General features: G+C 42.3%; 1 protein-coding gene across 4 annotated transcripts in view; it reads left to right on the top strand.

Annotated features, from left to right (window-relative positions):
- Positions 1 to 886: 886 nt before the first annotated feature.
- SPPL2A (signal peptide peptidase like 2A) overlaps positions 887 to 24,309 on the top strand; it is a 64,602-nt gene continuing 41,179 nt past the window's right edge. For all 4 annotated transcript variants that reach the window (XM_021095561.2, XM_021095583.2, XM_021095572.2 and 1 more), the window contains exon 1: positions 887 to 1,113. In XM_021095561.2, the coding sequence (XP_020951220.2) occupies positions 1,048 to 1,113 (66 nt within the window). In that variant the 5' untranslated portion in view covers positions 887 to 1,047. The remainder of the gene's footprint in view (positions 1,114 to 24,309) is intronic.

Genomic DNA, 24,309 nt, shown 5'->3' on the forward strand with positions numbered 1-24,309 from the left:
GCACTGAAATAAGCCTTGCTATCAAGTGGAATTCAACATCATAAATAAAAGAAGAGATAAATAAGAATATGAGAGTGAAAAGTGCTATGCAAAGAATTAAAATAAATCATTTGATATGAAAGTGACTAAGTGGCTACTTCAGATTGGGTATGTCAATAAGCTCCCTCTGAGGAAGTGACACTTAAGCTGATAAGTGAATGCCAGCGTGCATTCAGAGAGAGGAGCATTGCAGGAGGGTCTACCAATATAAAGGATGGAAGAACCAAAGGCGGCCCATGTGACTTAAAGCAAGCGTGGGAAAGTAGAGAAGATGGGGTCAGAAAAGAAGGCAGGGACCATATTCTATAAACTTTGTCGTCCGGAGTAGTTTTGACTTTGTCCTAAGTGTAGTTGGGAGTGAGAGATCTGATATACATTTTCGAAAAGATCTGTTTTAGACAACTGTGTGGATAACGGGCTGTGGGGTGTGTAAATCCGGTTTGGAAGAGAGAAAGATCCGTGGCCTGGATAGGGTGCTCACAGGGGTTTGGGAGAAGGTGGGAGGATTTGGAATATACGTGTGGAGGTGCTTAGGACTGCTAATGAGCAGATGAATTAGGCCTCAGAGTATGTAGATTTTTGGCTTGGGCACCTGGGCAGTTACTGGAAAACATGAAGAGGCGTTCCGCGGCTTCTAGGAGGAAGACGGCCTTGAAAAAGTCCCTTCGCCTCCCAGGACGGGACTTCGAGGACAGTTCAGGTCAGGCAACTGGAAAGAGACGCGCTCAGACCCGCCGCGGGTGGCCCACCGGCGCCACGACGCCCAGAAAGCCCTGCTGGCGGCGCGCGCGGACCGGGGCTCCACGTGCCCCGTGGGGGTTTCCGCGGCCTCCGGGCGGGGCCGGAAGAGGAAGTCGGCGCGGCAGTGGCGGCTTCAGCAGCCGCGGCGGCCCCCAGCCAAGCCCCGCCGCTGGCTTCTGTCCGGCTCGGCCACTGAGGCAGCGCCGCGACGGGACCCGGAGCCTCCCCCGCCGAGCCGAGCCGCGCCGCCGGACGCCCACCAGACAGATGGGGCCGCAGCGGCCGCTGCCCATCGCCGCGGCCGCCCTGCTCTGGAGCTTCCTGCTCCCTCTGGTAAGGGGGGCGGGCGGGCGGGCGCTGGGGCCTCCCCGGGGCGGGGCCGGGCCCCCTTCGCCCCCTCCTCCTCCTCCATCTCCTCTTCATCTCTGAGCTCCTGCCCGGCCTCCCCTCTGCCGGCGCCTAGCCGGCCTGCTCTAGGTTTTTTTTTTTTTTTGCTTTTTCATCCACTTCCCTTTCCTTTCAGCCCCTATTCTCGTCATTTGAAGTCCCCGAATACCTACCCCCGAGAGCCATCTCCGAACCTCTAATACTACTTTGACCTTGGCGTTTCTCTGTAGTTTTTCACGGTTCCAGGCGTTTTAAATTGACCTCTGTGTTTTATTGTCTAGCCCTTCTTACCGATTCTCAACTGGCACACCCCTCCACCCCAACCCCGAAAGAAGAAAAAAGTATTCTTTCTTGATCCCAAGATGTTTAGAGGTTCAAGGACTGCACTTTAGTTTAATGTCTCTTATACAGACTTTACCCCCTTCCTCCTCTGTAGTTTTTGTTTCGCCTTAGGGCTCATTTGATTCTTTGGGGATGGGAGGTGGTAATAATAATGATAATAATAATAATTTAAAATGTATTTTAAAGAGCACATCAAAATGTAATGCTTTTATTGGTTTTCACTTCTCTGCCTAGTTTAAAGAGAAGGACGATCGGTTGAGTAACAGTAACAAATATGTGTTACTTGTTTGTGAAACAAGTTTGTTTTCATAATTAGAGAAAAGTAATAATGTCTTAAAATTCAACACCACGCTGTTGGACCTTCAGTGGGTGGGTGGTCAGGACGCCAGTGTTCAGTGTTTCAGTTTTTCTTTCTTATAATTTTCACTTAGGGAGTTTCAGGTAGGAACGTTCTTGAGTTTTATTTATATGGAATTGGTATGGTGTATTCCTGTCTAGTTCTTTCTGTTAGAATGTGTAACTTCTCTGAAAGAGTATATTTATTGCTTACTCTCCAATTTAAAGGATTACTGCTAGTGACTGTATTCAATATTCAATAGGAAGTGTCTAACATTAACTGGGAAACAAAAATCAAAGCCTGAAGTACTTAAGTGCCTTTGGTGTATTCATGTTTGCTAGGCAGCATTAGGAAGAGGAGTGGGACAATGTATCTAAAAATAGCTTGGGGTTGGGGGAACTGGGATATAAAGAGAATTAACAAAGAAGCAGTGTTGGTCTGCATCTTTGTTGTGTTGCTTATCAGATATGTCCAAAAGATAACAATTCAGATAGTATGTAAGTGCAGATAAAATTATAACCTAGATAGGAATTTTTTTTTTTTTTTTTTTTTTTGTCTTTTTGCCATTTCTTGGGCCACTCCTGCGCATTATGGAGGTTCCCGGGCTAGGGGTGGAATCGGAGCTGTAGCTGCCAGCCTACACCAGAGCCACAGCAGTGCAGGATCCGAGCCGCATCTGCGACCTACACCACAGCTCACTGCAACGCCGGATCCTTAACCCACTGAGCAAGGGCAAGGATCGAACCCGCAACCTCATGGTTCCTAGTTGGATTCGTTAACCACTGCGCTACGACGGGAACTCCAGGAAATATTTTTGAGTTTTTGCACTCATTTTCATTTGAACTTCTTAAGCTAATTGTAAGAATATATATATGTGCGTGTATAAATTCCCACCTGTCCTTTTGCAACACAAATTAATGACCAATGTCATAATACATCAATTGCTTAAAAACTCACGTTAAAATTCTGATTAAAAGTTCTGAACCCTATGACGAGAAAAATGTAAGCAAAATTTTCATGTAATTTCAAGGGCTTCACAAATCTCAAGTTTGTCCCTGTTCCAAATTGTAGCTAGCCTGTCTAGCCCACCTTTTAGATTTTATTTTTATATTGCATAATGAATTTTGTCATATTTTACCATATTAATCTTTAGTTCTGTATTCCTTCATCATAGGTTGTTGTGGGAACTCAGTAACATTCTTTCACCCACAAATATTTAGTGTGTATCTCTTTTATGCCAGGAGCTCTGCCAGTAATTGTGAATAAACTAACAAGATTGATTGATTGATTGATTGATTTTTGCTTTTTAGGGCCACACCCATGGTATATGGAGGTTCCCAGGCTAGGGGTCCAATTGGAGCTACAAATATGTGTTCACAAGTTTGTTTTCATAATTAGAGAAAAGTAATAATGTCTTAAAATTCAACACCAAGCTGTTGGAGCTTCAGTGAGTGGATGGTCAGGACACCAGTGTTCACTGTGGCCAGCCTATACCACAGCCCCAGCAACGCTGGATCCCCAACCCACTAAGTGAGGCCAGGGAACAAACCCACAGCCTCATGGTTCCTAGTCGAATTGTTTCTGCTGTGCCACAACGGGAACTCCAAGATCTTTTAAAATCTTTTTCAGTACCAACTAGTATTTATTGGTAAATTTCTCAGTGGATTTGTTTTCTTCCTCTCTGTTCCTTTAATTTCCTGAAATTGTCTCTTTCTCATTCCTTTCCTTTTCTGAGGACCTCAGATAAATCTAATATCCTTTTCCTCAGCAGGAGTTCTCTCTCTCTCTCTCTTTCTCTCTCTCTATATCTCCCTCCCTCCCTCCTTTTTACTGGATACCTAGTTCCTTTCCTCCAACATTGTCTTAAGTTTTTTGTTGTTTTAACCAGTTTCTCCCTGAAGCCCTTGTTTATTCTTCTGTGATCAGACAGCTGTAGGTGGCCTCTCTGAGTTCATTTGAATTAATGATGCTAGCTTAATCATTTCATTTCTCCTTTCTAGGCTCTTGAAGCTGGCCCTACTGGGCATCTTTCTCCTTAGCCATGTTAGAACAGGGTCATCCTCCTTATCTAGAAGCAGCATTTAATCTCCAGAAACTGTCACATCCTTGTAGAAGAGGCAAAAGATTTAGTACTGAAAAGGCCCTTCAACATCATGTAGCCTGCCCTTCATTATCTGTCCTCTTGACATCAGAGTGACCTTACTTTGTATTTTGAATTCAAGCTACAGCATGTCTGGCTGTTTTAATGACTTCCATGACCATTAATGAAAAAAGTGCCTGGCACGTAGTTAATTGTCTCTTGGCTTTGCCATAATTCCATTTCACCTTTGAGCTTCTCCAGTCCAGTTTCCACTGCTAGCCTCAACTGTTAGACCTTTATTTCAGTGTTATTTGGACCCAGTCACAGAGTTCTGTCTCAAAGAGAATGATTGAAATTTATCTGCATCTGTTTTCTAAAATTGCAGTTCTCTGAAGAATCCTGAGTCTTTCTCATGTTTTTATAAAAGTTCTGTTCATTTTTTTCATCATGTCAAAGAATTTGAAGTGTTATATAGCCACATCTTGAACTTATTACAATGAAGTGATAATCAGGATCCCCAGCAGAAAAATCTCTTGCTGAAAGTTGCATTCCTTTGATATACTGCACCAACTCAAAGAATCTTCTTTAATCCCTTCTTCTCTGTCTTCCACTCTCAACCTCCTGGGAACTAGTTGTGTTCTCCTACCCAACCTATCAAAGACAGGCTGAGCTACTGTGTTGTGCACTGAATTCTGTCCTCCCAAAATTCACTATGTTGAAAAACTCACCCCCAGTGTAAATGGTATTTGGAGATGGGGCCTTTGGGAGATAATTAGGTTTAGATGAGGCCACAGGGTAGTTGTTTGGTGATAGATATATCCCTTCTAAGGAAAGACACCAAAAAGTTTGCTCTCCCTACCTGCCACACCCTCCCTCACTATGGTATTTTGTAATGGCAGCCCAAGCTGACTAAGACAGATCTTGCTACCAGAAGTGGGGTGCTGTTGTAACAAATACCTAAATATCTGGAAGCAGCTTTGTAGCTAGGTGGTGGGGTAGAGGCTAGCGGAGGTTTTGAGGTACATGCTAGACTGTGGACATTAAAGGTGATTTCTGGTGGGATCTCAGGTGGAAATGAGGAACAAGTTTTGGAAACTAGAAGAAAGTTAATTCTTGTAATAAAATGGCAAAGAATTTGGCTGAACTGTGTTCTAGTGTTGTGTGGAAGGAAGAATTGTAAGCAATGAAATCAGGTATTTAGCTGAGAATATTTCTAAGCAAAGTGTTGATGGAGCAGTTTGGTTCTAAGTGCTTATAGTAAAATGCAATGCAGAAAGGAATTGTTAAGCACAAAGGAACCAGAATTTGAAGATTTGGAAATTCTCAGCCTATCCATACTGAGAAGTTGGGGGTGGGGGTGGGGGGTTGTTCTGGAAAGAACATCAAGGGTGTGGCTGAACAGTCACTTGATAAGTAGCTTATGGGATTCTTTGAGCAGAACACTACTACTTGGAACTGCAGGGAAAGGAGATGGGACAAAATTAAAAGGCTATTGGACTTCTTGGATCTGACAGGATGGAATGATAGAACTGTGTGGCTATGAACAAGTATTATTCTTCAGGAAGTGGAAGAAATGACCCCCAAAGGTACTTTGGAGATCTTCAAGGCCACTATTTTCAGCTTCAATAAGCCTTTTGGCCTCTGCCATGAGCCTTGGGAGGGGACCCCACAGAGCCATGGGGATGACACTTCTATCCCAGTGGGCCTGGAAGGTGGGACAAAGAACCAAAAGGGATATTTCTTGAGTCTTAAGATCTAATGGAATTCATCTTGCCGGGTTTGATCTTCCTTGGGTTCCCTTACCCCTTTCTTCCTTCAGATCTCTCTTTTCGGAATAGGAATGTCTAGCCTATCCTGTCCTACCATTTTATTTTGGAAGGACATAACATGTCTGGGTTCACAGATTCATAGCTGGAGAAGAATTTTGCCTTATGAAGAATCTTGAGTCTCACCTATATCAGATTTAGATGATATTTAAATGAGATTTTAGGCTTTAGGGTTGATGCTGAAATGAGTTAAGACTTTTAAGGTTGTTGGGATGGAATGAATATATTTTGTGTGTGAGAAATATGTGAATTTTGGGAGCAAGGGGAGGAATGCTGTGGATTGAATTGTGTGCCCCCAAATTCTCATGTTGAAGTCCTAAACCCCGATATGATGGTATTTTGGAGGTTGATCCACCTTTGAAAATAATTAGGTTTAGATGAGATTATCAGGGTGGGCTCTTGCAATGGGATCACAGCCTTGCTCTCTTTCTCTCTGTTTCTCTCTCTCTCTCTCTCTCTCTTTTTTTTTTTTTTTTTTTTTTTTTTTGTCTTTTGTCTTTTTAGGGCCATACCTGCGTGCGGCACAGGGCGGTTCCCAGACTAGGGGTCTAATCAGAGCTGTTGCTGCTGGCCTATGCCAGAGCCACGGGCCACGCCAGATAAGAGCTTCATCTGTGACCTACACCACAGCTCATGGCAATGCCGGATCCTTAACCCACTGAGCAAGGCCGGGGATTGAACCTGCAATTTCATGGTTCCTGGGTGGATTCGTTTCTGCTGCGCCACGACAGGAACTCCCCTCTCTGTTTCTAAGAGAACACAGTGAAAAAGTGGCCATCTACAAGCCAGGAAGAGAGCGTTTACTAGAAATGGATCATGCTGGCACCTTGAAACTTCTAGGCTCCAGGCTGTAAAAAATAAATTTCTGTTGTTTAAATCACCTGATCTGTGGTACATATCTAAGCCCAACCTTAGACCTGCTGATTTTGTCACAATCCTCTTACCTTTCAGATTCTTCACAATTTTTCTTTACCTTCTCTCCTCTGAGCTGTCTCTGTGGATTCTGCATCCCATTATCTGATTTTTAAGTCATTAATGGCTGTGTTGTTTCCTTCTAAAATACAAGTGCTACACAGACATCTCCTTAGAATCTCAAAATAATCCTGAGAGAAGTTTCAGGAAGATTATGACTTGTCCTAGACCATACAGAAAGTCATAAAAAAGGACTAGAATCCAAGGCGTCTAGATACTTCTTTATACTTTCCACTAAGTTGTACGATAATGATTTTTTTTTGTGTGTGGATCCAAAGTAGATTGTGGAGTTCCCATCATGGCTCAGCCGTAATGAATGACTAGTATCCATGAGGATGCAGGTTCAATCCCAGGCCTTGCTCAGTGGGTTAAGGATCTGGTGTTGCGTGGACTTTGATATAGGTTGCAGACCCAGCTAGGATCCTGCCTTATTGTGGCTGTGGTATAGGCTGGCAGCTACAGCTCTGATTCAATCCCTAGCCTGGGGACTTCCATATGCTGCTAGTGCAGCCCTAAAAAGACAACAACAACAACAACAACAACAACAAAGTAGATCATAAGACCGATTGGATAAATTTGTGAATTTGTTTTCATAAAAAAAAAAGATTTAAAGATAGAAGTCATGTTTATTGTATATTTGATAATTTGTTTTTGTTAATATTTACCTGAAACTGGATCTGTTTACACAAATCTAGACCATAAAGTCTCCAGGTATGGACTCTTACCCTAAGATACTAATTTTTTTTTTTTATTGCCTTTAGGCCAGAATTTTCCAAATGTTACCATATCCTAGGTCTTTTTTTTTTTTAATTTTTTGTATGCTTCATTTACAGTGTTGTGATAGATAATTTCTGCTGTACAACAGAGTGATTCAGTTATACATGTACACACACCCTTTTTATTTTTATTTTTTTGTCTTTTTTGTCTTTTTGTCTATTCTAGGCCCACACCCACAGCATATGGAGGTTCTCAGGCTAGGGGTCCAATCGGAGCTACAGCTGCCCACCTATGCCAGAGCCACAGCAACGTAGGATCCGAGCCACGTCTGCAACCTACACCACAGCTCATGGCAACACCAAATCCTTAAACCAATGAGCAAGGCCAGGGATCGAACCCACAACCTCATGGTTCCTAGTCAGATTCGTTAACCCTTGAGCCATGACAGGAACTCCTGCACATCCATTCTCTTTCAGGTTCTTTTCCCAGGTAGATCATCACAGAATGTTGAGTAGAGTTCTCTGCTATACAGCAGCCATGTCCTGTGGTCTTAAATCACCTGATTTACCTGCCTAAAAAGGCATTTGAGTTTATGAATTTTAGTGTAAATCATAAATTCTGTAATAGTTAAGTAGTAAGATTACTTAGGGAAAACCACAGAAAAAGCTGGACTAGGTAACAAATAGAATATAAACCCATGAAAAACAAACTCTACCTGACTCATTCTCTCCTGTCTCCCTTAGCAACTCACAGACTGCAGAGAATCGAATGAATGAATGGTTACCTTGTCTCTTCTCCACACCCTAGTACCTCTTAGCCTGTACATTTTGTGTCCCCAGATTCTCCAAGTGTAAGGAATAACCTGGCTCTACTTTCCCCATGGCCCACAGACTCCTCTGATTCTCTGTAAATCCCTGTTTGATGCCATTGCTCCCACTGAACCACTAGTTATGTAATTAAGATTACACTGCAGGAGTTCCCATCGTGGCGCAGTGGAAATGAATTTGAATAGGAACTGTGAGGTTTCAGGTTAGATTCCTGGCCTAACTCAGTGGGTTAAGGATCTGGTATTACTGTGAGCTGTGGTGTAGGTCACAGGTGTGGCTCAGATCCTGTGTTGCTGTGTCTGTGGTGTAGGCCTGCAGCTATAGCTCCAATTGGACCCTTAGCCTGGGAACCTCCAAATGCCATGGGTGTGGCCCTAAAAACAAGCAAAAAAGAAAAAAAAGATTGCACTTCATCTCTGTAGGTCTGGGTCTAGTCACTTTCAGTGCATCATTTCCATAAACCTTGAATACTGGAAGTAAGAGTTTAAAGAATATACATTGTCTTGATTATATAACTTGTTAGGGAGGAAAGAGAAAATATATAATAGTGAAGATTGAATCAGAAAGTTATTCAAGGCCTGACCTTGGAACGTGGGGGATCTGTTGGCCAGAACATGAATGTCGACTATGCCAGCGTACTGCAGGTACAGAGTGACTCTCGCCTCTTAAGCAAATTTCTAGGAGGACCCCAGTAATGTTGGGAAGTCTGATTGTTTTAGATCAATCAAGATAGGAGCATGGCGTTTTGCCAGTCCTGGTGGGTTTCCTTCAGCCCAAACCAATGGGTATTTAGTCTCTAGTTCTGGGAGTATGGTCACCATTTCTGAAGGGGAAGAGTACAAGCACCATTCCTCTTCCCTTTTTACAGCAAGAGCCATGATTAAAGGAAAGGGGGGTTCTGTCGATTTAAGTTGGGCCTGTCAGTAGAAAAGGAAATTTGTGCCCCCATTTTAGCCAGCAGGTCTCTTCCCATCAGGGGGACTGGGCAGTCAGGCAGGTAAAGAAATTCATGTTCATGGCTTCGTGGCTTCCTAACCGACATCGTTGAGGACCGCAGAAGGGTCTATGAGTTTGGTTACCTGTGGCCCCAATGATGGTGGTTTCTTTCCCCGAGAGGGGAGCCGCAGGTTGTGTAACCACAGAAAGTTCTGCACCTGTGTCAACCATAAAGTCTATGGGGTGGCCCCCTACTTGAATTCTGACCATAGGCTCTCGGGGGCCCAGTTGGAGAGAGCCTGGTCCCCCCTAATCAGAGTCAGCTAGGCCAATCAGGTTGGTGCTGAATGGCTCAGATCAGTACCAGCTAGGTGGGGCCTTGGTCTTTTTCTCAGGACAGTTGGGGCATTCATTTTTCCAATGTGCCTTTTCTTTGCAGTAAGCGCATTGGTCATGTTCCAGGGAACTCCTTCTCCCTGGCCTTGGGCCTTGTCCCCTACAGGGTGGCCCCACTGGGGGCACCGGTTTTGACAGGGCAGCCGCCAGAAGAGTTACTTTTTGTTTCATTCTCTTTTCTGCATCATGGCGGGCCACCTGGTCTCAGTTAATAAAAACCTTGTTGGCTATTTCCAACAGTTTAGTGGCATTCTCTCCTGCAAATCCTTCTAATTTCTGTAGCTTTTTATGGATATCTGATTGGGCTTGTCCCACAAAGGCAGCATTTATCATCCATTGGTCCTCAGGGGCCTTGGAATCAAAAGGGGTGTAGATTCAGAAAGCCTCACATAGTCTCTCATAGAATTTGGCTGGGCTTTCATTCGGCTCTTGTAGTATCTCACTGATCTTAGCTATATTAGTAGGCCTTTTAGCCCCAGCTTTTGCCCCCTGTAGGAAGGCCTGCTGGTACCTCTCTAGGTTAGGTTTCCCTTCTTCAGTGTCATAGTCCCAGTGGGGGTTTTCTTCTGGGAAGGCTTTCCTTACCCAGTTTGCCAAGTTTGCTCAACCGCCCGCATTGGCCTGAAGCCATTTTTGGGCTTCTGTTACAATTCGCCAGCACTCTTCAGTGTCAAATAGAGTAAAGAGGAGTTGCCGGCAGTCTATCCAGGTGGGACAGTGTGTCTGGAAGATGAATTCTAAGAGATCAATCAGTTCCTGAGGCTTTTCAGAATATGAGGGAGTATGGTGTTTCCAGTTGAGGAGATCAGCAGTGGAAAAGGGCTGGTAATAATAAAACCATTCCCCCTCTTGTATGGTCCCATCGGGGGTGACTTGCTGTGGTCCCCGTGTCTCCCATAAGGGCATTTGCAATGCTGGAGTGGCTGCTCCCTGAGCTGACCAGAGACGCCTGCTCATAGGTTCTGGAGAATCCAGCTGCAGGGGTGGTATCGCCTTAGGAACTTCAGAAGCAGAAGGAGGAGGAGAAGCAGAAGGCAGTGGACTATCTGGCATCTGGGGACCTTTGGCTCCCAGAGGTGGGGCAGGCAGCACATAAGGTGGTGGCATATAGGGGACGAGTCCTCAGGTTCCCCTTGATAAATAGGTGGCACCTTTTTTTGAGACAAGGTTTTCTTCTTGGACTGGGGTACTAGACCCTACACTGTCCCTGGTCTGTGGTGTAGAACCGAACCCATGGGGGCCTCAAATTTCCAACCATTGATCAATGTACGGAAATTGGTCTGGGTGTCCAGGGTCTCCTGTTATAACATTATATGCTGCTGCAACTGTGAACACATCTAAGGTCCCTTCCAGAGGCCAGCCAACACCAAAGGAGGGCCACTCTAGGGTACAGAGGGTACACAGTTTTCCAGGACTCAGTTTAACACCATAATCTCTAGAAAATCCTTTCTTAAAATTCTTAACCATACACTCTAAGACAGTGGGCTTGGAAGCTGATTTACCCATTGTGTGAAGTCCCACCCTGAACTGGTGACGCAAGACAGACAGTGAGGACAAGGCCTCAGATAACAATCGCTTCATCTGCCTGACCACTCCCCCGGAGGAGATATTTCAGGCTCCTCTTAGCATAGGTGGGACTGTATAAACCCCAACGTCAGGATCCCCCCGAAGAGAGCCACCATAAGCGTATGAGGGTCGCCGCAGAACTACAGGTTAGGACTCACTCTTGCTCCATAGTCCAAAGACGGTGGAGCATGGGCTCTCGTTCTCTCCAGTCTCTCTCTCTCTCTCTCTCTCTCTCTCTCTCTCTCTCTCTCTCTCTCTCTCTCTCTCTCTCTCTCTCTCTCTCTCTCTCTCACACACACACACACACACACACACACACCCCAGAATTAACAAGCCTCCCAATCCCAAGGGAGCAAACCCTGGCCTGAGTGACCCTTTGGTCTCTGAGAGGTTATCAGTCTCTCCTTCCGCCGTATGGCGGGTCCTGACTCAGGCAGATGTCCCCGAGGCACTCACCAGTCCGACGTCCTGTCCAGGAACCTGTTTCCACTCTCCTTCTGAGTCCGTTCGGGAAGCAGTGTGGGCCAAGGCCAGCATGGCCCGAGTGAGGGTCTGGATCTGGCAAAATGGCTGGTGCACGCTATCCACCTGTCACTGGGCTGGCGACCATGGCCTCCCCCGATTCCCCGACAACGGTAGCACAAGAGGCCATCTCGGTTGTCAGCTTCCCGGCCAACACACCAAAAATGTTGCAGAAACTGCAAAAACCGTGGCAGTGGAAGGAGACAAACAGCACTTGGAGATATGGAAAAGCAAGGTTTATTCAGCACCAGTGCGGGCTCAGAGGAGTCACCTCCAGAGTCTGAGCACCAGGACTTTGTTCTCAGTAACTTTTATACACTACAAGGTCTTGATTTTCCCATGTAAGCATCCTGGACCTCCTCCCCATCCCCAAGCAGACAGTATTCCTCCCTAAGAAACTGAGCAAGCAAGGTTACAGAAGCAGAATTGATAAGCAATGTTGGGTACATGATTAGCAGGGCTGCTGGCTTGGGCATAGGGCACACAGTTGTTACATTATTACAAGAAGGGTGGTATAGTGATAAGCATAGCTGGAAAGGCTTTCAGCTGCCTTCTTAGCCAAGGGGGGGTTGCTCTTTAAAACTCTATTTCATGATGAGTTTCACTGCTATTCATGATGAAGTCTATAACCATGTACTCTATAGACCACAAATCAGAGCATCACTTGGAAACATGTTAGAAACGCATAATCACAGGCCCCTCCTTAGGCCTGCTGGATCAGAATCTGATTTTAAGAAAACATTAAATTCGAAAAGCACATGTCTATAATAAAGTGTAAGAAATTGCTGCCCAGGGAGTTCCCTGGTGCTCTAAAAGTTAAAGGATGCAGCTTTGTCAGCTTTGTGGCTCAGGTTATTATTGTGGCACAGATTCAATCCCTGACCTGGGAACTTCTGCATTCCACAGGCACGGCCAAAAAAAGAAAGAAATTGCTGCCCAGATTACTGAGCATAATCTCTAGGAAAAAAGAAGAACCATGCTTGACTAATCTGTTAAGTCTCCTTTTTTTTTTTTTCTTTTTTTTTTCTTTTTTTTCTTTTTAGGGCCATACCCATGGCATATGGAAATTCCCAGGTTAGGGGTTGAATTGGATTTGCAACTGCTGGCCTATGCCACAGCCACAGCAATGTCAGATCTGAGCTGTGGCTGTGACCTACACCAAGCTTATGGCAATGCTGGATCCTTAACCCACTGAGCAAGGCCAGGGATTGAACCCACATCCTCATGGGTTCTAGTCAGGTTTGTTACCACTGAGCCACAACGGAAACTCCTGTTAAGGCTTTTGAAGGGAGTTAAATATATGCATGGGTAATGGTTAACATTGTATTATTCAGGGCTAGATCTTGATCAGGTGAAAATGGGCCAAGATACAGAGACCTGGCAGACCAAGAGGATGGCATGGTTTAGGGTAGGGGATAGTACGTTAGATAAATTTTTTAGAGAGAATTATTATTTTCAAAAAGAGCATGTAAAGACTGAAATTTGGGAAGCAGATCCAATGCTGGTACATAATTTTTGATAGAGAAAGAAGGGTAGAAGACAAACAAAATCCGTGAAACAAGATTAAAGAAGAATCCTTGAACTGTTCTTGGACAGGAGTAGAAAGTAGAAAGGCCTGTTTCCTAGGTTAATATTGGGCTGGTGAGTCAGCATCAGGAGGCCATTTGAACAGAGGCCAAGTATACAAATGCCGTGCTTGGAACTACCAAGGGACTGTAGTACAAAGCATGGATGTAGCCTCAAGAGACAGGGATGTGAAAGTCAGTTCTCAGTGAAGGTACATTGATGAAATAAAATAAAGCTCTTTACATATGTTCCTTTAACATCTGATTGGTCTGGGGAAATGGGGAGATAGTACACTTGCAAGGATGTGACTATAGTGTATTCCATTACGGTTTTAATTTGGGGGGGGAGATTTTCAAATAGTCACTTGATACTTGTTATACCAAAAGGTATTTAGGAGAAAAATTATCGTAAGAACAGGCAGATGTAACGTCAAGATTTTGAAAGATGATAATGGAATATGACTGAAGTCAAGAGATCTGGATAAAGTAAATAGAAGATGTTTGCTAACATCAGGCACCCCATGATGTTTTATGTGAGGTAAATTTGAATCAGAAAAATAGGAAGTACTACTTCACACTGTGGTCTAGTAAACTCACTTCCCTTGCATGTAGGGATCAAGTAAAATGCGGAATATAAAGGTATGGTTGTGAGATTATTGATGTGATGGCCATGAAGAGCACTTGATTCCACCACCAGTGGTTGTAGGAACTGTTGTTAAGTGAGGATTTGGAGTAAGAAGTATGGAGCACTTGTCATAGAGAAAGGAATTCCATGAAGCTCTAGAATCCTTGAAGTGGGGGTATTTGGAAGGATATGAGGAAAGACTTAAAGTCTGGGATGTTTAGGATGTGGGAGGAACTAATTGGGTATTACAGGAAGTTGAATGGTGGTAGGAGACCATGTCCAGCGTCATGGCAGAGAAGGAGTTAACAGCTCATGCAGAGATATACGTGACCAATATCAGCACTGGAGAGTAATGATCAGGTACTGAGAGGTGCCTAGGGAATCTAGCTACATGAAAGAACTTGAAGGATAAGAGTTGAAAGATTGTTGGTCTGGGTTTTAGGGAGTTCATTTCTAGCCTGCCCCTGAGACCACTTCATTTTGATAATTTGGGAACTCTTTGAGCTAGGGAATGAAGGGACTAGGTTATATTATCCTTAAATCTCTGACTTCTTGATACTTAACTTTTTTTTCTCCCATCCCACAGCATATGGAAGTTCCTGGGCCAGGGATCCAGGTCACTGCAGTGACAACACTGAATCCTTAACCCTCTACTCCCAAGGGAATTCCACTGAGCTTTTTAATAAAAGAATATTTTTATTATAGGTTGAAATATAAACATTTTTTAAACATATTTTTCTAAGATTGAGTAAAATCAAAGAAGACCAGACCACAGTTGATCACAAAGGGAAATTCAGATGTTTTGAAATGTGTCTCTTAACTTGGAAGATGTGAAGGGAGGTATCCTGTCCCTCCACCATAGAGTCTTTGTCAGATGATCTAATACTAACACAGGTAGACCACAAGTCATCTCATTTGATACTTGGGGGTTTTTTGTTGTTTTTTTGTTTGTTTGTTTGTTTGTCTTTTGTCTTTTTAGGGCCATACCTATGGCATATGGAGGTTCCCAGGCTAGGGGTCTAATTGGAGCTGTTGCTGCAGGCCTATGCCACAGCCACAGCAATGCCAGATCCAAGCTGCATCTTCTACCTACACCACAGCTCTTGGCAAAGCCATATCCCCAAACCCCTGAGCAAGGCCAGGGATCAAACCTGAAACCTCATGGTTCCTAGTCGGATTCATTTCCGCTGTGCCATGATGGGAATTCCTGATTTGGTACTTGTAATGTTTGAAGGGACACTTAGTTTCAGGCATCTATGCCTCCCAATCTAACTGACCCACAGTGATGTGTTTCCTCTATAGTTGGCCCTTAAACAACAAAGGCTTAAACTATGCAGGTCTACTTATACTTGGATTTTTTCCAATATGTGTACTATATTTATGATTTACAATTGATTGAATTCATACAGAATCAAATCTGTGGGATTTGAGCCCTCCTGGATTTTGGTATCTGTCTTGGAACCAATCCCCCTCAGATACCCAAGGACAACTATGCTCTTGTTCCTTTACAGCTTTTGCTGCTCAAGGTTGGCTCCATAGACCACCAGCATCAGCATCACCTGGGAGCTTATTAGAAATGCAGACTCTTACTTTCCACCCAGACCTACTGAATCAAAATCTGTTGGTTTATGTGTTTTTTGTCTTTTGTCATTTTAGGGCTACACCCCTCAGCATATGGAGGCTCCCAGGCTAGGGGTTGAATCAGAGCTGTAGCCGCCAGCCTAATCCACAGCCACAGCAATGTGGAATCCAACCTGTGTCTGTGACCTAGACCACAGCTCACAGCAACGCAGGAATCCTTAACCCACTGAGCGAGGCCAGGGATCGAACCTGAATCTTCATGCATACTACCCAGGTTCGTTAACCACTGAACCATGATGGGAATTCCCCAAATCTGTATTTTAATATGATCACCAATTTATATGCACAGTAAAACTTGAGAAGCACTGCTTCTATAGCTGTGGTACTCAAACTTTAAAAACCATCGAAATCTCCAGAAAGGGTTGTTTAAAAACAAACTACCCAGAGTTTCTGATTCAGCAGGTCTAGATTAGGGCCTGAGAATTTGCATTTCTAACACCTTAAGAACTATTAAAGCTTTTACTAGGGACTCTGACTTTAATCACATTCTGTTTGAGATTATCTGTTTCAGTTTTGTTTTTAATCTTCCCAGTAAGGCTATAATTTCTTATTTAGTGTTTTTTTCTTGGGGGGGAGGGTAAGGGCAGCTTTATTGAAATATAATTCATATACTACACAACTCACCTACTTAAAGTGTACAGTTCAGTGGCTTTAGTATAAATGTGTGCAACTTATACTACACAGTCAGTTTTAAAACACATCAACTCAAAAAGAAACCAAGTAAAGCATAGAGGATTTTTAGGGCAGCAAAGCTATTTCATGTTCCATATGATACTGTGTTGGTGGGTCGGTGTCATATATCTGTCAAAACCCATAGTTCAACACCAAGAGTGAACCCTATATGTAAACTCTAGACTTTGGGTGGTAATGGATTGTCAGTGTAGGTTCATTAATTGTAAAAAATGTTAACAATGGAGGTTGGAGGGAGGCTATGCATGTGTGTGGTCAGGGGATATGTGGGAACACTATTTTTGCTCAATTTCGCTGTGACCCTAAAGCTGATCTAAAAAATAAAGTCCATTTTTAATAAAGAAACCTCACATTCTTTAGCTATCACACCATCTTCACATCCCACCAAACGCTAAGCAACCACTATCTATCTTGTATTTCTTCTGCATGGTACAAGTACTTGGCAAAGTGCTAGGTATATTATTAATAAAATAGTTAGCATTTATTAAAAGTTTAATATGTGCAGACAATTGCATCATCTAATTTAATAATCATGACAGCTCTTTGAGGTTTGGATATTTTTTGTCATCTCAGAGCTAAGAATGTTGACACTCAAGACAGGTTAAATGGCTTGCAGCACAGCCAGTAAATGGTGAAACTGCCATTCTCTCCCAGGTCTCTAATTACAAAACTCATGATATCTATTGTTGACAAACTGAATTTTCAAATCTACACAATCTCTGTGAGAAATTTTACTGAGATATTAAAATGTGGAAATGCTTAAGTTATTTAGGCATATTATGTTGCTCATGAAGTTTGTGGCATGTTCAACATCCAGTAATATTCTGCAGTTATGTATGGTTATACTTTATTATATTAATCTTCCACTAAAATTTGTGTTTTGCCTTTGTAATTCCCGTATCAATGAGTTTTGCTTTTTAATTACTCAATGAATTTTATTACATTTATAGTTATACAACAATCATTACAACCAAATTTTATAGCATTTCCAACCCAAACCCTCAGTGTATCCCCCCACGCCCCAACCTGTCTTATTGGGAAGCCATAAGTTTTTCATAGTCTGTGAGTCAGTATCTGCTCTGCAAAGAAGTCCATTGTGTCTTTTTAGATTCCACATGTGAGTGATAGCACTTGATGTTGGTGTCTCCTTGTCTGACTGACTTCACTTAGCACGGTAATTTCTGGGTCCATCCATGTTGCTGGAAATGCCATTATTTCTTTCCTTTTAATGGCTGAATAATATTCCATTGTGTATATGTACCACATCTTGATCCACTCCTCTGTCGATGGACATTTAGGTTGTTTCCACGTCTTGGCTAATGTGTATAGTGTTGCAATGAACATTGGAGTACATGTGTCTTTTCGAGTCATGGTTTTCTCTGGATAGAGGCCTAGGAGTGGGATTACTGGATCAAATGGTAATGCTATTTGTAGTTTTCTGAGGAAAATCCATACTGTTTTCCACAGCCGTTGCACCAATTTACATTCCCACCAACACTGTAAGTGTTCCTTTTTCTCCATACCCTGTCTAGCACTTATTGTTTGTAGACTTTTTGATGATGGTGATTCTGGCGGTGTAAGGTGGTATCTCATAGTGGTTTTGATCTGCATTTCTCTAATAATGAGTGATGCTGAACATCTTTCCATGTGTTTTTTGGCCATCTGTATGTCTTCTTTGGAGACATGTCTGTTTAGATCTCCTGCCCATTTGTTGATGGGGTTTTTCGTTTTGGTATTGAGCTGCAGAAGGTGTTTATAAATTTTGGAGATCAATCCTTTGTCAGTTGATTCATTTGCAAATATTTCCTCCCATTCTGTTCATTGTCTTTTTGTTTTGTTTAGGGTTTGCTTTGCTGTGGAGAAACATTTAAGTTTAAGTCACATTTGTTTATTTTTATTTGTATTGTCATTATTCTATGAGGCGGATCTGAGAAAATGTTGCTGTGATTTATGTCAGATAGTGTTTGGCCTGTTTCCTCTAAGAGTTTTATAGCATCTGGTCTTGTATCTAGGTCTTTAATCCATTTCGAATTTATTTTTGTGTATGGTATTAGGTAGTGTTCTAATTTCATTCTTTGACATGTGGCTATCCAGTTTTCCCAGGACCGGTTCTTGAAGGGGCTGTCTTTTCTCCATTGTATATTCTTGCCTCATTTGTCAAGAGATTAGTTGACTGTAGGTGGGTGGGTTTAATTGTGGGCTTTCTATCCTGTTCCACAGATCTGTATTTCTGTCTTTGTGCCAGTACCATATGCTTTTGATGATTGTTGCTTTGTAGTATAGTCTGAAGGCCAGGAGCCTGATTCCTCCAGCTCCATTTTCCTTTCTCAGGATTGCTTTGATTATTCTGGGTCTTTTGTTCTTCCAAACAAACTTTAAAATATTTTGTTCAAGTTCTGTGAAAAATGTCCTTGGTAATTTGATAGGGATTGCATGGAATCTGTAGATTGCCTTAGGTAGTATAGTCATTTTGATAATACTGACTCTTCCAATCCAAAAGCATGTTATGTCTTTCCATCTATTTGTGTCCTCTTTGATTTCCTTCATCAGCATCTTATAGTTTTCAGAATACAGGTCTTTTTGTCTCTTTAGGTAGATTTACTCCTAGGTATTTTATTCTTTTTGATGCTATAATAAAAGAGATTGCTTCCCTAATTTCTCTTTCTGATCTTTCATTGTTAGTGTATAGAAATGCCATTGATTTCTGTGTATTAATTTTGTATCCTGTGACTTTGCCAAATTCATGGATGAGCTCTAACAGTTTTCTGGTAGAGTCTTTAGGATTCTCTAGGTATAGTACCATGTCATCTGCAAATAGGGATAGTTTTACTTCTTCCTTTCAAATTTGGATTCCTTTTATTTATTTTACTTCTCTGATTGCTGTGGCTAGGACTTCCAAAACTGTGGAAGAGTAGTGGCAAGAGCAGACATCCTTGTCTTATTCCTGATCTTGGTGGGAATTCTTTCAGCTTCTCACCATTGAGAATGATGTTTGCTGTGAGTTTGTCATATATGGCCTTTATTATGTTGAGGTAGGTTCCCATTATGCCCCCTTTCTGAAGGGTTTTTATCAGAAATGGGTGTTGGATTTTGTCAAAGGCTTTTTCTGCATCTATTGAGAGGATCATATGGTTTTTATTCTTCAGTTCATTAATGTGGTGTATCCCACTGATGGATTTGTGGATATTGAAGAATCCTTGCATCCCTGGAATAAATCCCACTTGATCATGATGTGCAATCCTTTTAATGTATTGTTGGATGTGGTTTGCTAGTATTTTGTTGAGGATTTTTGCATTGATGTTCATCGGTGAAATTGGCTTGTAGTTTTCTTTTTTTGTGGTATCTTTGTCTGGTTTTGGTATGATGGTGATGGTGGCCTCCTAGAATGAGTTTGGGAGTATCCCTTCCTGTGCAATTTTTTGAAATAGTTTTATAAGGAGAGGTGTTAGCTCTTCTCTAAGTGTTTCATAGAATTCGCCTGTGAAGCCATCTGGTCCTGGACTTTTGTTTGTTGGGAATTTTTTAATCACAGTTTCAATTTCAGTTCTTGTGATGGGTCCATTCATCTTTTCTCTTGCATCTTAGTTTAGTCTTGGAAGATTGTACTGTTCAAAGAATTTGTCTATTTCTTCTAGGTTTTCCATTTTATTGGCGTATAGTTGCATATAGTAGTCTCTTATGATCCTTTGTATTTCTGTGATGTCTGTTGTTACTTCTCCTTTTTCATTTCTAATTTTATTGATTTGAGTCCTCTCTCTTTTTTTCTTGATAAGTCTGGCTAAGGGTTTTTCAATTTTGTTGATTTTTACAAAGAACCAGCTTTTCGTTTCATTGATCTTTTCTATGGTTTTCTTTGTTTCTATTTCATTGATTTCTGCTCTGATCTTTATGATTTCTTTCCTCTACTACTTTCTTCCTTTCAGGTCTTGTCTGCTCTCTCTCTAGCTGCTTTAGATGTAAAGTTAGCTTCTTTATTTGAGGTTTTCTTGTTTCCTGAGGTAGGCTTGTATTGCTCTAAACTTTCCTCTTAGAATGGCTTTTGCTGCATCCCATAGGTTTTGGAGTGTTGTATCTTTGTTGTGTTTGCTTCTAGGTAATTTTCAATTTCCTCTTTGATTTCTGCAGTGATCCATTGTTTAGTAGCATGTTGTTGAGTCTCCACGTGTTTGTGTTTTTGGCAGTTTTTTTCTTGTTGTTATTTCCAGTCATATAGCATTTTGATTGGAAAAGATGCTTGTTATGATTTCAATTTTCTTAAAGTTACTGAGGCTTGATTTGTAGCCCAAGATGTGATCAGTCGTAGAGAATGTTCCATGTGCACTTGAGAAGAATGTGTATTCTGTTGCTTTTGGATGGAATGTCCTATAAATATCTATTAAGTCCATCTGGTCTAATGCTTCATTCACAGCCTGTGTTTCCTTGTTGATTTTCAGTCTGGATGATCTGTCCATTGCTGTAAGTGGGGTGTTAAAGTCCCCCACTATTACTGTGTTATTGTCGATTTGTCCTTTTTTTTTTTTTTTTTTGTCTTTTTATCTTTTGTCTTGTTGTTGTTGTTGTTGCTATTTCTTGGGCCGCTCCCACGGCATATGGAGGTTCCCAGGCTAGGGGTTGAATCGGAGCTGTAGCCACCGGCCTACGCCAGAGCCACAGCAACGCAGGATCCGAGCCGCGTCTGCAACCTACACCACAGCTCACGGCAACGCCGGATCATTAACCCACTGAGCAAGGGCAGGGACCGAACCCGCAACCTCATGGTTCCTAGTCGGATTTGTTAACCACTGCGCCACGACGGGAACTCCGATTTGTCCTTTTAAGGTTGTTAGCAGTTGCCTTATATATTGTGGTGAACCTATGTTAGGTACGTAGATATTTCAAATTGTGTTATCTTCTTCTTGGATTAATACTTTGATCATTATGTAGTGACCTTCTTTGTCCCTTAAAATATTCTTCATTTTAAAGTCTATTTTGTCTGATATGAGTATTGCTACTCCAGCTTTCTTTTGATTCCCGTTTGCATGGAATATTTTCTTCCATCCTCTCACTTTCAATTTGTACATGTCCCTAGAAGTGAGGTGGGTCTCTGGAAGACAGCATATATGTGGGTCTTGTTTTTGTATCCATTCAGCCAGTCTATTCCTTTTGGTTGGGGCATTTAGTCCATTGACATTTAAGGTAATTATTGATATCTATGTTCTTATTGCCATTTTCTTAACTGTTTTGGATTTGTTTTTGTTTCTCTTTTTTCTTCTTCTCTTGTTCTCTCCTCTTGTGGTTTGATGAGTATCTTTAGTGTTGGTTGATTTTTCTTATTTGTTTGTGTATCGATTGCCCTGAAGTTTTTATATAGGAGTCTATATATGTTTTAAGTTGTTGATCTCTTAATTTCAAGTGCATCTCCAGTGTCCTGTATTTGTACCTTCCACTTCTCACAATTTCTGATTTTGGTAGCGTAATTGTGCATGGATGACTTCGTGTCTTTACTCTATATATGCCTTTACTGGTGAGCCTTGTCATTTGTGGTATATTTGTTTCTGTTTGTGGCCTTTTCTTTTCTGCCTGGAGAAGCTCCTTTAGTATTTGTTGTAAAGCTGGTTTAACGTGCTGAATTCTCTTAGCTTTAGCTTATTTGTAAAGCTTTGATTTCTCCTTCAAATCTGAATGTGAGCTTTACTGAGTAGAGTAATCTTGGTTAGAGGTTTTTTCCTTTCATCACATGAAGTATATCATGTCTGTCCCTTCTGGCCTGCAGAGTTTCTGCTGAAAATTCTGCTGATAACCTTATCGGGGCTCCCTTGTATGTTATTTGTTTCTTTTCCCTTACTCCTTTCAATATTTTCTCTTTGTCTTTAATTTTGGTCAGTTCGATTAATATGTGTCTCAGGGTGTTCCTCCTTGGGTTTATTTTATATGGTACTTGTTGCCCTTCTGGATTCAAGTGAGTGGTTCCTTTCCCATGTTAGGGAAGTTTTCAGCTATTATCTCTTCAAATATTTTTTTTTCTGTCCCTTTCTCTCTCTCTCCAGATTCTGGCATCCCTGTAATTCAGATGTTGGTGCATTTAACATTGTCCCAGAATTCTCTGAGACTATCTTCATTTCTTTTCAATCTTTTTTCTCTTTTCTGTTCCACATCAGTGATTTCCACTAGTCTGGCTTCCACCTCGCTTATTCATTCTTCTGCCTTATGTATTCTGCTGTTGGTTGCTTGTAATGAATTTTTTATTTCAGTTATTGTATTTTGCATCTCTGCTTGCTTGAGTTTTAAATCGTGTGTTTCCTTGCTCAGTGTTTGCTATAAAGTATCAATCTTTGCCTCCAGTTTATTTCCAATATCCTGCATCATCTTGAGCATCGTCAGTCTAAAGTTTTTTTCCTGGAGGCTGATAATCTCCAGATCACTTACCTGTTTTTCTATGGGGTTTTTTTGTTTGTTTTTTGTTTTTGTTTTGCTCTCTCATATGAGTTACATTTTTCTGTCTTTTCATTTTTATAGGTTTTAGGTGTGGTGTCCTTTTTTGCAGACAATAGTGTTGTAGCCTCTCTTACTTCTGGTGTCTGCCCCCCTTGTGGCTGAAGTAGCTAGGTACGGGGGCTTGCTGTAGGCTTCCTGATGGGAGGGACTGGTGCCTGTCCACTGTAGCTGGGCTGATTGTATCCCTCTGGTGGTTGGGGCTTTGTCTCTGGTCCAGATTAGAGGCATGTCTGTGCCTGAGGGGTCTTTAGGCAGCCCATTTACTCATGGGTGGGGCTATGATCCCACCTGGATTATTGTTTGGCCTGGGGCTCCTCAGTGCTGATTGGTGGGGCCAGATTTTCTGAATATGGCCACCTCCAGAGAAATGCATGCTGATGAATATTCCTGAGAGCCCTGCCTCCATGTCCTTCCCCTACAACAAACCACAGTCACCCCGTTTTCCCAGGAGATCCTCCAAGAAGTGCAGTCACGTCCAACCCAGATTCCTATGGAGCCTTTGCTTTGCGCTGGGACCCATTGCACATGAAAGTCTGTGTGCGCCTTTCAGGAATGGGATCTTTGTTTCCCCTAGTCCTGTGGAGCTCTTGCACACAAGCCCCATTGGCCTTCAATGCCAGATGCTCGGGGGGCTCTTTCTCCCAATGCCAGATCACCAAGCATGGGGGTTTGACGTGGGGCTCAGAACTCTCACTCCTGTAGGTGAGTCTCTGTGATACAGTTACTTTCCAGTCTGTGAGCTTCCCACCCAGGATGTATGGGGTTGTTTATATCATGTAATTACCACTCCTACCTCTTGATGTGGCCTCCTCTTTTTCTTCTGGAGTAGGATATCTTTTTGAAAGTTTCCAGTCCATTTGGTTGAATGTTGCACAGCATTTGGTTGTAATTTTGTTGTTTTTAATGAGAGAAGTTGAGCTCTAGTCCTTCTATTCCACCATCTTAATCCCATCCAATGAGTTTTGCTTTTATCAGTGATAAATTTTCTACCATTGTAGGAAAGATTATAGTTCCTCTGTAGCAATAAGTTTTTATCATAGCTGGACATCTTTGTACTTCCTTGGACTTTTAAGCTTAAAAAAAAAAACTCTTGGAGTTCCTGTCAAAACTCAGTGGAAGCGAACCTAACTAGGATCTTTGAGGACGTGGATTTGATCCCTGGCCTCGCTCAGTGGGTTAAGGATCAGTATTGCCGTGAGCTGTGGTGTAGGTTGCAGACACAGCTTGGAGCCCGTTTTGCTGTGGTTGTGGTATAGGCTGGCAGTTGTGGCTCACATTCGACCCCTAGCCTGGAAATTTCCATGTGCCACAAGTGCAGCCCTAAAAAAAATAATAATAATTTAAAATAATAAAATAAAAATTTTTTAAAACTCTTAGTTTCTGTAATTATAAAAGTAACACTGAGGAGTTCCTACTGTGGCTCAGCAGTAAAGAACCTGACTAGTATTCACAAAGATGTGGGTTTGGTTCCTGGCCTCGCTTAGTGGGTTAAGGATCTGGCATTGCCATGAGCTGTGGTGTAGATTGCAGATGCAGCTCAGATCCTGCCTTGCTGTGTCTGTGACATAGGCCGGCAGCTGCAGCTCCAATTTGACCCCTAGCCTGGGCACCTCTGTATGCCGCTGG

This window comes from Sus scrofa, chromosome 1, assembly GCF_054392235.1.
Source record: "Sus scrofa isolate SSC_HxYL_T2T_F1_AM1 chromosome 1, Sscrofa_HxYL_maternal_Yorkshire_Landrace_v2.0, whole genome shotgun sequence".
Classification (NCBI taxonomy): domain Eukaryota; kingdom Metazoa; phylum Chordata; class Mammalia; order Artiodactyla; family Suidae; genus Sus; species Sus scrofa.